The sequence below is a fragment of the Symphalangus syndactylus genome, chromosome 19 (genome assembly GCF_028878055.3).
Source record: "Symphalangus syndactylus isolate Jambi chromosome 19, NHGRI_mSymSyn1-v2.1_pri, whole genome shotgun sequence".
Taxonomy (NCBI): domain Eukaryota; kingdom Metazoa; phylum Chordata; class Mammalia; order Primates; family Hylobatidae; genus Symphalangus; species Symphalangus syndactylus.
Genome location: NC_072434.2, coordinates 72,423,730 through 72,437,000, shown reverse-complemented (window position 1 = coordinate 72,437,000; position 13,271 = coordinate 72,423,730). Strand labels below are relative to the sequence as shown.

The following is a 13,271-nucleotide window of genomic DNA, read 5'->3' as shown; positions in this document are numbered from 1 at the left end:
TCTTGCTGTCGTCCAGGCTGGAATGCAGTGGCGCGATCTCGGCTCACTGCAGGCTCCGCCCCCCGGGGTTCACGCCATTCTCTTGCCTCAGCCTCCTGAGTAGCTGGGACTACAGGCGCCCGCCACCACGCCCGGCTAATTTTTTTTGTATTTTTAGTAGAGACGGGGTTTCACTGTGTTAGCCAGGATGGTCTCAATCTCCTGACCTCGTGATCCGCCTGCCTCAGCCTCCCAAAGTGCTGGGATTACAGGCGTGAGCCACTGCGCCCGGCCCGGCTTAAGTGATTCTTGTTCCTCAGCCTCCTGAGTAGCTGGGACTACAGGTGTGTGCCACCATGCCTGGCTAATTTTTGTATTTTTAGTAGAGACAGGGTTTTATCATGTTGGCCAGGGTGGTCTTGAACCCCTGACCTCAAATGATCTCCCTGTCTCGGCCTCCCAAAGTGCCAGGATTACAGGCATGAGCCACTGCACCCGGCCTCATTTGTGTTTCTGTACACTAGTGACGAATAATTAAAAAATGAGATTAATAAAACAATTTCATTCACAACAGCATCAAAAATAATAAAATATTTAAGGAATATATTTAACAAAAGAAGTGCAAGATTTGTATGCTGAAAACTACAAAATGCCATGAAAGAAATTAAAGACCTAAATGGGAAGATATCCTGTGTTCATGGACCAGAAGACATAATATTAGTAGAACAATATTTCCCAAACTGATCTACACATTCAACACAATTTCTAAAAATCTAAGCTTTTTTTGCAGAAATTGATGAGCTAATTCTAAAACTCACATGGAACTGTAATTGTCTCCAAATAGCCAAAATAACCTTGAAAAGAAAGACGAGCAGGAGGACTCACATGTTCTAATTTCAAAACACTACAAAACTACAATAATCAAAACAGTGTGGCATTGGCATAAAGACAGACATATGGAACAATGGAATAGAATAAAAAGCCCAGAAATAAATTCATACATCTAGGGCTAACTGATTTGCAGTAAAGTTGCCAAGACTATTCAAAGGGGAAAGAACAGTCTGCAACAGATGGTGCTGGAATAACTGGATTTCCACATGCAAAAGAATGTGATTAGATCCCTGCCTCACATCGTCTATGAAAATTAAAATAAAGACGGAGATGTAAGAGCTAAAACTCTAAAACTCTTATTAAAAAAAAAACCTAATTAAGAGTAGATCTTTGTGAGCTTGGGTTAGGCAATGGTCTCTTAGATATGGCATCAAAAGCCAAGGAACCAAATAAAAAACTAATAACTTGGAATTCATCAAAATTAAAATCTTGCATGTATCAAAGGACACCATCAAGCAAGTGAAAAGACAACCCACAGAATGGGGGAAAATATTTGCAAATCATGTATTGGATAAGGGACTTGTGTGCAGACTATATAAAGCACTCTTACAACTCAACGACAAAAAGACAACCCAATTAAAATGTGGGTGGGAGAATGGAATAACATCACTCCAAGGAAGAGAGGCAAATGGCCAATGAGTACATGAAAAGATGCTCAACATCCTTAGATATCAGGGAAATGCAAATGAAAACCTCAATGAGACATTGCTTCACACCCACTAGGATGGCTAGAACAAAACCAACAAGCAGAAAATAACAAGTGCTCGTGAAGATGTGCAGAAATCAGAATCCTCAGACCCTGCTGATGGGAATGCAAAATGGGGCAGACACTTTGGAATAGTTTGACAGTTCCTCAAAAAGTTAAGCATGGAGTTCCTCTCCATGCTTAACTATCTGCTCCTAGGTATATGCCAGAGAGAATTGAAAATACACATTCACACAAAAGGCATTATTTATAATAGTCAAGAAATTGAAAAAACCCAAATGCCTATCAATGAGTGAATGGATAAACAAAATATGGTCTATCCATACAATGGAATGTTACTCAGCCATAAAAGGGAAGGAAGTTCTGGTATATGACCAGGCTCCTAGACCATAGATTTGGGGACTCCAGAGCAGGACTCGTTCATAGGACTTTCCTCGAAGCAGCTGGAGGTGCCATCAGGTTTAGGACCCAGTGCTATTCACTGACTTTGGGGCTTTGCATTCAGGTGGCTGGCGCCCCAGCCAATCTGCTGGCTGGGATTCCCATCTGTGCAGATCTATGCCTTTCCATGGGCGTGGTCCAATCCAGACAGCGATGGCACAGGCTCCCCAAGGCTCAGCTTGGAGGGCAGACCCAAGGTTCCTGAATGGTGTGACTCATGAGGCTAGCTTCCTCCTGGCCTCCAGCTGGGCTCAGATGCCCAGGTTGGGAGTCAGTGAGCTGATGCCATCCATGGGCAGGAGCCCTCCCCGCTTCCACAAGTGAGATGTCTTCCCCGCTTCCACAAGTGAGAGACACCCTGACATTCTGGAGGGCAATGGAATATCCTAAAGATTCCCAAGCGTAGCAGGGCTTTAGGGAATGGCAGGTTCCCCTCTGACCCCATGCAGCACAGCCTTCCTCCATCACCTGGTATGGCTCCAAGCAGGACAGGCTTCCTGCTTTCTTCCTAAAATCCATGCTTCCTTCTCAGATGGGGAGTGGGCAGCCCTAAACACCCCATCCTGGCTTTGGAGCCAGCAACCACATGGCACAGGGCCCAGTCTGGTGCTCTTGGCCTTTTGCAGTGTGTATGTTGCCCATGCCTCTTTCCATGCCACCACTGGCTACAGCACAGCCCAGGAACCCTAGTGGGCAGCAACTGCATCACATGCACACATAGGCATGCACATGCATGCCATAGCCACATGCACACGTGCACAGGCACATCCACATACACCCATGCACAGGCACATGTATCCACCAAACCACATACACATTCACTACACCTGACACATACACATGCACACACATGCACATGCACACACCCCACACCACACCACGTGCATGTGCACACCACATTCCCACGCACATGCACACTCACATACACACAATGCATCACACACCACACCCTTGGACACGCTTGATGAGCTGCACGGCCCTGGGACCTGACTCCTGTGCACCCTGGCAGCCATCTCCAGGGGAGCTGCGTGGTGTATTACCCCAACCAGCAGCTCTGTGAGGTCTGACAAGCTGTAAGTATTCTTCCATTTTATAAATGGGAGGCTGACGCTCCAGGAAGTGAGCTGCCTTTCATTCAAGGTCACAGGAAGGCCACTCTCCGAGCTCCCCAAGCTCCAGTTTCTTCTCCTACATGGACCCTGACTTGTCCCTCAGGGACGTCCTCCTCATCCCAGGCCCACAGTGACCAGTGCCTGGACTCTGAGCCTGACCCTCTTGTCCCCACTCTCTGATCCACAGTGCCTTCCCCACGCCTGAAGAACACAGGCCCATGATGGGGGCTGGGGCGTGGCCATGACCACTGGATGCTGGAGGGCTCCTGCCCATGACGGCCTCAGCCAGGCCCCACCAGCCCTGGAGGCAGTGTCAGCTGCACACTCAGGTTCTCTCCTGGTCAGGGCACATGCCAGGCCCCCCAGAGCCAGGCATCTCCCCTCCAGAGGACTTGTGGTCTTCCTTCGCATTTGGCTGCAGGGGCTGAGCAAGGCTATGCTCTCCTTCCACAGAATCATCAGCTCATGGGGCTGACCAGAGGCTGTGAAGCAGGGTGAGGGGACAGGAGTGAGCGTGGGGGACACTCTTGAGAGGGCCTGTGGGAATTACAACAGGAGAAAGGGTGTTCCTGGCAAAGGGACTGCAAAGTGCAAAGGTAGGAGGGAGGGGCCATCATGCTCAGTGTTTGAGAAGCAGCCAAGAGGCCAGTGGGGCTGGAAGACACAGAGAGTGTTGCAGTCCGTGCAGGCTGCTCTAACAAAACACCATAGCCAGGCAGCTCAAAAACAGCACAAGTCCAAGGGCAAGGCACTGGCAGGTTCAGTGCCCGGCGAGGGCGCATCCTGGTTCATAGACCTCTCTTTCTCACTGGGTCAGACCTCTTTTTCTCGCTAGGTCAGCATATGTGTGGTGGAAGGACTGAGAGGTTCCTTTTTATTTATTATTTGTTTATTTATTTATATTTTTCCTTTTTTTTTTTTTTGGGATGGAGTCTCACTCTGTTGCCCAGGCTGGAGTGCAGTGATGCAATCTGGGCTCACTGAAACCTCCGCCTCCTGGGTTCAAGTGATTCTCATCCCTCAGCCTCCTGACTAGCTGGGATTACAGACACCCGCCACCACCCTTGGCTAATTTTTTTGTATTTTAGTAGAGACGGGGTTTCACCATGTTAGCCAGGCTGGTCTCGAACTCCTGACCTCAAGTGATCTGCCCGTGTCCGCCTCCCAAACTGCTGGGATTTCAGGCGTGAGCCACCGCGCCTGGCCTATTTATTTTTATTTTTATATTTTTTAGAGACAGGGTCTCATTCTGTTGCCCAAGCTGGAGCTCAGTGGTGCCATCATGGCTCACTGTAGCCTCAACCTGGACTCAAGTGACACTTCCTGAGTAGCTAGGACTACAAAGCACCGTGCTTGGCTAATACATGTTAACTTATTTTTTGCAGAGATGGGGTCTTGCTATGTTTCCCAGGCTGGTCTTGAACTCCTGGCCTCAAGCAATCCTCCCACCTTGGCCTCAGTGGCACTGATGGCTTTACTCTCACGACCTGACCACCTCCCAAAGGCCCCACCTTCTAACACCATCACCTGTGGGTGAGGATTTCAATGTAGGAATTGGGTGGGGGGGGGTGGGCACAAGCAGTCATACTATTGCAGGGAGGACAGGGAGGAGGGTAAGGTGGCAGCCAGGGGCCCAGGGTTTTTGACCTGAGCAACAGAGAACCGGGGTTGTCCGTTATAAAATGAGGGAACCGGCGGGGAAGCAGATTTGTGGAGAAGTGAGATGAACTGCGGCCTTGGGCATTCTGCCAACAGGACCCCCAGGACTGCAAGGTCCCTGGGAGGACTTTCCCAGCGTGACCTGTCTCGCCTTTGTCTGAGTAGCCTTCCTTCGGCACCATGGTCTCCGAGGTCTCCTCGGCCTGCTGATCACATGCTCAGCACAGCTGTGGTCCCCTGGGCCCCGCCTTGGCCGGCAGGACTGTGCTGGGCCACCCTGGGGTGGATGGTACTATGCACATTCCGCCCTACATGCTGGTCTCCCAAGGTGACCTTGATGCTCCATCGAGTGGTGGGATCTGTGTCCTCTACCCCAGAACGCAGCCTGGAACCCAAAAGGAAGCTCCGAGGGCCCTCCAAAAAATTAGACACAAACGGTTACTACAGACATTGTTAGCTCTCTGGAAAGTAGTCAAAGGGTCACCGCAATCCACTGAATGCCAACTTGAGGAAATGATGACCTTGACTTGCTAGGAGAGCCTGGTGGTGTTTTCATGTGGTGGTGCCTACAAGCCTCCCTGGGACAGTGAAGGCCGGTGTTCCCCGGGTGGATGGATAGTTCTGGAGGGAGCGGAACAGACCTTTTCCCCAAGGAATTGTTTGTCTGTTTTAACCTGTCTGGGTAAAAAAAATTTGTTTTGCCTAACTCAGAACTCTCTCAGGATGGAGCAGTGGCTAATCGAAGGGTGGTCTATGAAAACCTTGAAAGTTAAAGAAAGCCACTGCCAGCTGGGGCAACTGGATAAAAGGCATTTGTGAAAAACCTGCAGCCAACACTGTTGAAAAAAATCATAGACTACACAAACAAACAGAAACACATCCCATGCTCATGGACAGTAAAAATCAATATTGTGAACATGACAATACTGCCCAAAGCAATCTACAGCTTCAAGGCAATTCCCCTCAAAATGCCAACATCATTTTTCACAGAATTAGGAAAAACAATCCTAAAATTTATACGGAACCGGCCAGGTGTGGTGGTTTAAGCCTGTAATCCCAGCACTTTGAGAGGCCAAGGTGGGTGGATCACTTGAGGTCAGGAGTTTGAGACCAGCCTGACTAACATGGTGAAACTCTGTCTCTATTAAAAATACAAAAAACAAAAACAACAACAAAAATTAGCCAGGTGTTGTGGCACATGCCTGTAATCCCAGTTACTTGGGAGGCTGAGCAGGGAATCCAGGAGATGGCTTGAACCTGGGAGGCAGAGGTTGCAGTGAGCCAAGATCGCTCCACTGTACTCCAGCCTAGGCAACAGAGTGAGACTCCATCTCAAAAAAAAAAAAAAAAAAATGTAACCAAAAAAGATCTGGAATAGCCAAAGCAATCCTAAGCAAAAACAAATTATACTACTATACTAATTTGAAGCAAACTTCAAATTATACTACAAGGCTATAGTGACCAAAACGGCATGGAACTTGTATAAAAGTAGGCACATAGACCAATGGAATAGAATAGAGAACCCAGAAATAAAGCCAAAAATGTACAGACAATGGATCTTTGACAAAGAAAACAAAAACATAATTTGGAAAAAGGTCACCCTTCTTAATAATTGGTGCTGGGGAAACTGGCAAACCACATGTAGGAGAATGAAACTGGATGCTCATCTCTCACCTTATACAAAAATCAACTCCAGATGGATCAAAGACTTAAATCTAAGACCTGAAACTATAAAAATTCTAGAAGACAACATTGGAAAAACTCTTCTAGACATCAATCCTAGGCAGATAATTCATGACTAAGAGCCCCAAAACAAATGCAACAAAAACAAAAATAAATAAATGGGACCTAATTGAATTAAAAAGCTTCTGCACACAAAAAGAAATAATCATTAGAGTAAACAGACAACCCACAGAGTGGGAGAAAATATTCACAAACCATGCATTTGACAAAGGACAAATATCCAGAATTGACAAGGAACTCAAACAAGCCAGCAAGAAAAAACAAATAATCCCATTAAAAAGTGGGTAAGGGACATGAATAGACATTCTCAAAATAAGATACACAAATGGCCAAAAAACATAGGTAAAAATGCTCAACATCACTAATCATCAGGGTAACACAAATAAAACCACAACGAGATACCACCTTACTCTTGCAAGGACGCCATTATTAAAAAATCAAAAAATAATAGATGTTGGTGTGGATGTGGAGAAAAGAGGATGCTTATACACTGCTGGTAGGAATGTCAATTAGTTCAACCACTGTGGAAAACAGTATGGTGATTCCTTAAAGAGCTGAAAGTAGTTCTATCATTCAATCTAGCAATCCCACTACTGGGTATCTACCCAAAGGAAAAGAAGTCATTATATGAAAAAGACACTTGCACACATATGTTCACAGCAGCACCATTCCCAATTACAAACTTGTGGAACCAGCCTAAGTGCCCATCAACTCACGAGTGGATAAAGAAAACGTGGTGTATAAGGCCAGGCATGGTGGTTCACACCTGTAATCCCAGCACTTAGGGAGGCTGAGGCGGGTGGATCACCTGAGGTCAGGAGGTCAGGACCAGCCCAGCCAACACGGTGAAACCGCGTCTGTACTGAAAAAACAAAAATTAGTGGGGCTTGGTGGCGGGTGCCTGTAGTCCCAGCTACTCGGGAGGCTGAGGCAAGAGAATCGCTTGAAACCAGGAGGTGGAGGTTGCAGTGAGCCGAGATCGCACCACTGCACTCCAGGCTGGATGACAGAGCAAGACCCTATCTCAAAAAAATAAAATAAAGAAAATGTGGTATATATACACCATGGAATACTACTCAGACATTAACGGGATTTAAATAATGTCATTTGCAGCAATTTGGATGGATCTGGAAGCCATTATTCTAACTGAAGTAACTCAGGAGTGGAAAACCAAATATCCTATGTTCTCACTTATAAGTGGGAAATAAGCTATGAGAACACAAAGGCAGCATACAGAGTGATATCATGGACACTGGAGACTCAGAAGGGGGAGGTTGGGAGGGAAGCCAGGGATAAAACACTATATATTGGGTACAATGTACATTATTTAGGTGAGGGGTGCACTAAAATCTCGGTTCACCACTAACAATTTGTCCATGTAACAAAAAAACACTTGTACCCCAAAAGTTATTGAAATAGAAATTAAAAATAAATAAATAAAAAGAAAGAAAGAAAAACCTGCAGCCAACACCATATATACAGGCAGCTCAAAGTTTTCACCCTAAGATCAGGAGCGAGGGAAGGATGCCTACCTTTACCATTTCTGTTCAACATAGCACTGGAAGTCCTAGCCAGAGCAATCAGGAAAGAAAAAGAAATAAAAGACATTCAAATAAGAAAGGAAGAAAGGCAGCAGTTTCCATCCACAGATGACATCAATCTATATGTAGAAAATTCTACACAATTCACCAAAACCCTCTCAAAGCTAACAAACAAATTAAGCAGGGTTACAGTTGAGGATCAAAACTCAAAAAAATGTATTTCTTGATTAAAAAGTTGAATTTCTATATACTAACAATGGAAAATCTGAAAAAAAATTAAGAAAACAATTACAAGCTGGTCACAGTGGCTCACACCTGTAACCCCAGCACTTTGGAAGGCTGAGGCGAGAGGATTGCTTGAGCCCAGAAGTTCAAGACCAGCCTGGGCAACATAGGGAGACCTCCATCTCTACAAAAAAAAAAAAAAAAAAAAAAAAAATTAGCCAAGCATGGCTACTCAGGAGGCTGAGGCAGGAGAATTACTTGAACCTGGGAGATGGAAATGCAGTGAGCCGAGATGGTGCCACTGCATTCCAGCCTAGGTGACAGAGCCAGACACTGTCTCAAAACAAAAAAAAGAAAAGAAAAATGATTCCATTGACAATAGCATCAAAAAGAAAAATAGTACTTAGGAATACATTAACCATGGAGGTACACAACTCATATCCTGAAAACTACAAAACATGACTGAAAGAAATTACAGAAGCTGGGCACAGTGGCTCATACCCTGTAATCCCAACATTTTGGGAGGCCAGGGCGGGTGGATCGCTTGAGCCCAGGAGTTAGAGACCAGTCTGGGCAACATAGCAAAATCCCATCTCTACAAAAAATACAAAAATCAGGGGGGGCATGCTGTCTCATGCCTGTAGTCCCAGCTACTTGGGAGGCTGAAGCAGGAGGATCGCTTGAACCTGGAAGGTCAAGGCTGCAATGAGCCATGATCATGCCACTGCACTCCAGCCTGAGCAACAGAGTGAGACCCTGTCTCAAAAACAAAAACAAACAACAAAAAAAAAAAATTAAGGAAGAAGACCTAAATAAATGGAAAGATCCTGAGCTCCTGAATTAAAGGACTTAATATTGTTAAGGAGGCAATGCTTCCCAAGGCAACCTACAGAATCAATGAAATCCCCATGAAAATCCCAGCCGCATTTTTTTTTTTTTGCACAAACGGAAAAACTGCTCCTAAAATTTACATATATTTGAAAGGGACCCGAAATAGCCAAAACGATCTTTTTTCCTGTCCCCCCAAAACAATCTGGAAAAGAAATAACAAAGTTGGAAAACTTACTCTTCCCAGTTTCAAAACATACCACAAAGCAACAACAATCAAAATAGTGTGGTATTGGTGACAGGACAGACATACAGACCAATAGATTGGAATTGAGAGTCCAGAAATAAACCTATGCATCTATGACCAATCGATTTTCAACAAGGGTGCCAAGACCATTTGATGGGAAAAAGAACAGTTTTTTCCATAGAAGGTACTGGAATAACTGAATTTCCACATGCAAAAAAATGTGGTTAGATTCCTACCTCATACCATATAAAAAGATGAGCTCAAAATAGATCAAATACTTCAAAGTAAAAGACCAACTAATAGGTTCTTTGAAGAAAACATAGATGTGAATCTTTGTGACCTTAGGTTAGCTAATTCTTGCTTCAGTATGACATCTAAATAAACTGGATTTCACCAAAATTAAAAAATTTTGTGTATTAAAGGACCCTTTCACAAAAATGAAAAAACCTACACGATGAGAGAGAAATATTCACCAATCATACATCTGATGCACGTCCAATATCCAGAATATATAAAGAACACTCACAACTCAACAACAAAAAGACAAAGAATCCAATTTAAAAATGGGCAAAGAACTTGACTAAACATTTCAAAGAAGGTCTACAAATGGCCCCAAAGCCCATGAAACGGTGCTTGGCATCATCAGTCATCAGAGAAGTGCAAACTGAAATCAGAAGGAGGTTCTACTTCACACTCTAGGATGGCTAGAAGTAAGAAATACAAACACCAGAAAACAGTGTGTCAGTGAGGATGAAGCTGGAACCCTCAAACAATACTGGTAGGAATATAAAATGGTGCAACTGCTGTGGAAAATAGTGTGATGGTTCCAGCCCATTGCAGCCTTGACCTCCCAGTTCAAGCAAAGCGAAACAAAATTACCCTGTGACCCAGCAATTCCACTCCTAGATACAGAAACCAAAAGGTGTGAAAACAGGCGTTCAAACACATGTATGTCCAAGAAAAGGCCACAGCAGCCAAAAGGTGGAGACCACACTCATGTGCATCAACCTGAAGAATGAATAAACCAGTGTGCTCCATCCATGCAATGGAATATTATTCAGCCCATGAACAGGAATGAAGTGCTGAAACTATCCACAGTGCAGGTGAATCAACATGCTCAGTGAAAAAAAGCCAGATGCAAAATATTGAGTGATGCCATTTCTTAAACAGGCAGGGTAGCTAAATCACAGGGGAGAAGGCAGGCGGGTGGGTGCTACGGGCTATGGAAGGGAGAAGAACGGGAATGGCTGCTTAATGGGCACAGGTTTCCTTTTTGGGTGATGAAGATATTTTGGAACTAGGCAGGTGATGGCTGCACAATTCTGTGAGATACCAAATGCTACTGAATTGAATACTTTAAAATCTCGGACTTTCTGTTATGTGAATTTCACCTCAACTTTTTGAAAAAAGATGCTGAAGTTTTAATCTTTTCCATGTTCTCTCTGTCTCTGTCTCTCTGTCAGTTTCTCTCTGTGTGTCTCTCTGTCACTCTTTGTGTCTCTCTATTGCTGTCTCTCTCTGTGTCTGTCTGTCTCTGTGCATCTTTGTGTCTCTCTCTATTCCTCTGTGTCTTTCTCTTTTGGTCTCTCTGTCCCTCTCTGTCTCTCTCTCTGTCTTTGTCTCTCTCTGTCTCTCTCTTCATCTTTCTGTCTCTATCTTTCTCCATCTCACTGTTCCTCTCTCTCTGTGTCTGTGTCTCTGTCTCTCTCTGTGTCTGTCTCTCTCTCTCTCTGTATCTGTGTCTCTGTCTCTCTCTGTGTCTGTCTGTCTCTCTCTCTCTCTGTCTTTCTCTCTGTCTCTCTTTGTCCTCTAGGGTGCCCCCAAACCTCTCCCTTCTTGTAGGTCTTTAAGTTTGTGTATTTCCTCTGCAAGCCTGGCCTGTGCCCTGGCTCCTGGGAGCAGCCCCGCCGCTGGCCATGGTTGGAGTCACCTTAGAATGCCCGCTTTCCTCTCCAGGGAGCAGGAGGAGGAGGGATACCCGAATAACCCCGCAGGCTCAGTCCTGCTTCAGCCCCAGACCGTCCTCCTGGCGGTAAGCGGGAAGGACCCCAGCGTCCGCATGAGGCACCGTTCCCACCATGTGCACAGATGAGAATGTCAGGCAGCGCCAGGCGGGAGACTCTGTCCCACTCCAGACTCATCTGCCCTCCCCCAGACCACTCCCGTACCTTTGTCCAGCACGGGCCCGAAGATGGCCAGGCTGTCGTGGACGGTGGTGCAGTTCCACCGGCGGCCGCGGAACTGGTGCTGGCACTCCTGGATGCCAATCTTGATGCCCTCGGCCACGCTGGGCATGATCTCCACGTAGTTCCTGCAGAAGCGGAGCTGCTTGGGGACCAGGCCCGGGATGCTGGCGCACAGGATGGGCTGCGAGCCCAGGGAGGAATACTGTGGCCCAACAGCCAGCGACCTGCAGAGGGCAAGACCCAGCGGTGAGTGTGGGGCTGGGACAGCGACACGGATAAGCAGGATACAGACCCTTTGCTCTGGGGCCTCAAGTGCATCTGGGGGGCGAGACGCAGCTTCCGCCATGAAGGAAATGTGATTTTTTATTTTGCAAGTAAGAGAATTTTTACTTAAAATCCCAATTAAAGATTCTCTATGGCCTCTAAAATAATGTTCATAAACCATGCCTTCTAATTTTTCTTTTTTTGAGACAGAATCTCACTGTGTTGCCCAGGCTGGAGTGCAGTGGTATGATCATGGCTCACTGCAGCCTCCAGATTAGCTGGGACTACAGGCACACACCACCAGAGCCAGCTAATTTTTATTTTTACAGTTTGTAGAGACAAGGTCCTGCTATGTTGCCCAGGCTGGTCCCAAACTCCTGGCCTCAAGTGACCTCTCACTAGAGCCTCCCAAAGTGCTGGGATTACAGGCATGAGCCACCTTACCCAGCTCTTAAGCCTGTATGTTATACATGAAGTGCTTAACACAATGTTGTGTGCAGAATAAATACTCAATGCTGGCTATTTAATTTTTTCTAGATGTTTTGATATCATCTATGTGTTTTTCTGTATGTTTTATCTGGAAGTCTGATTTTACGAGGCCAGGACCCTGACCTGCCCTATCCCCAAAACTCAGCTCAGAATTCAAATTGTCCAGATCTGTAACAGGAAATGATGCAGCCCCACATTCCTGCTCAGCACAACTGCATGGGCCCCGTTCACACCAGGTTGACCCTGGAGCCCAATGGGGAACTCAGGGCTAGAACCTGAGAACTCAGGCTGGGTACTGGGTCAGGCGGGGGCTGCCCAGAGGAGGGATGCCCTTGGCTTTAGGATTGGAGGAGGAGGCCTGGCTTCCGGGATGTAAGCGTGACCCAGCGCAGAAATCACCGCGGAACTCAGACCCATCCCGCCAGCCCGCAGGCCCGCTTTTGGCTGTGTACCCCTAGATGTAAACACGTGTCCACAATGGGACGTGTTCAGGAATCTTCCCAGGCCTTTGAGCCTGAGAGCAGGGACTTGGACGCCACCCAAGCATCCGTCAATAGGAGAGTGAATAAACAAATGAAGGCTGCCTCTAGGGTGCCACGCTGCTCAGAAACCCGAAGGCATGGGCTCCCGTGAGCACGTGGGGAGGAGGGGCTCAACTGTGAGATGCTCCTGGGGCCCTCCGCATCCCCCAATCTGAGCTCAAGACCAGGCAACACACATCCGCGGGAGAGGTCAGCACCGTGGCAACCTCACTCCTTGTTTTCCAGGTCCCAACAGCTCCCAGGCTGTGCTCTGCTTTTGGCAAAAGGCATTTGACACCTGTGCCGTTTAAATTAATGTAATTAAGTTTAAAATTAATTAAAATACAAGAAATGCAAAACTCAGCCCTTCGGTGGCACCAGCCGTGCTTCACGTGTGGCCCGTGGCTACCCTGAATGGGATAGTTAGATAGGGAATGTG

The 13,271-nt window shown here is 46.4% G+C and overlaps 1 protein-coding gene across 1 annotated transcript in view; it reads right to left on the bottom strand.

The window, feature by feature from the left end:
• The window catches only part of WNT3A (Wnt family member 3A), a 54,484-nt gene that overhangs the window by 27,085 nt on the left and 14,128 nt on the right, over nucleotides 1-13,271 (bottom strand). Inside the window, exon 2 of the mRNA XM_055234671.1 lies at nucleotides 11,541-11,782. Within this exon, the coding sequence (XP_055090646.1) occupies nucleotides 11,541-11,782 (242 nt within the window). The remainder of the gene's footprint in view (nucleotides 1-11,540; nucleotides 11,783-13,271) is intronic.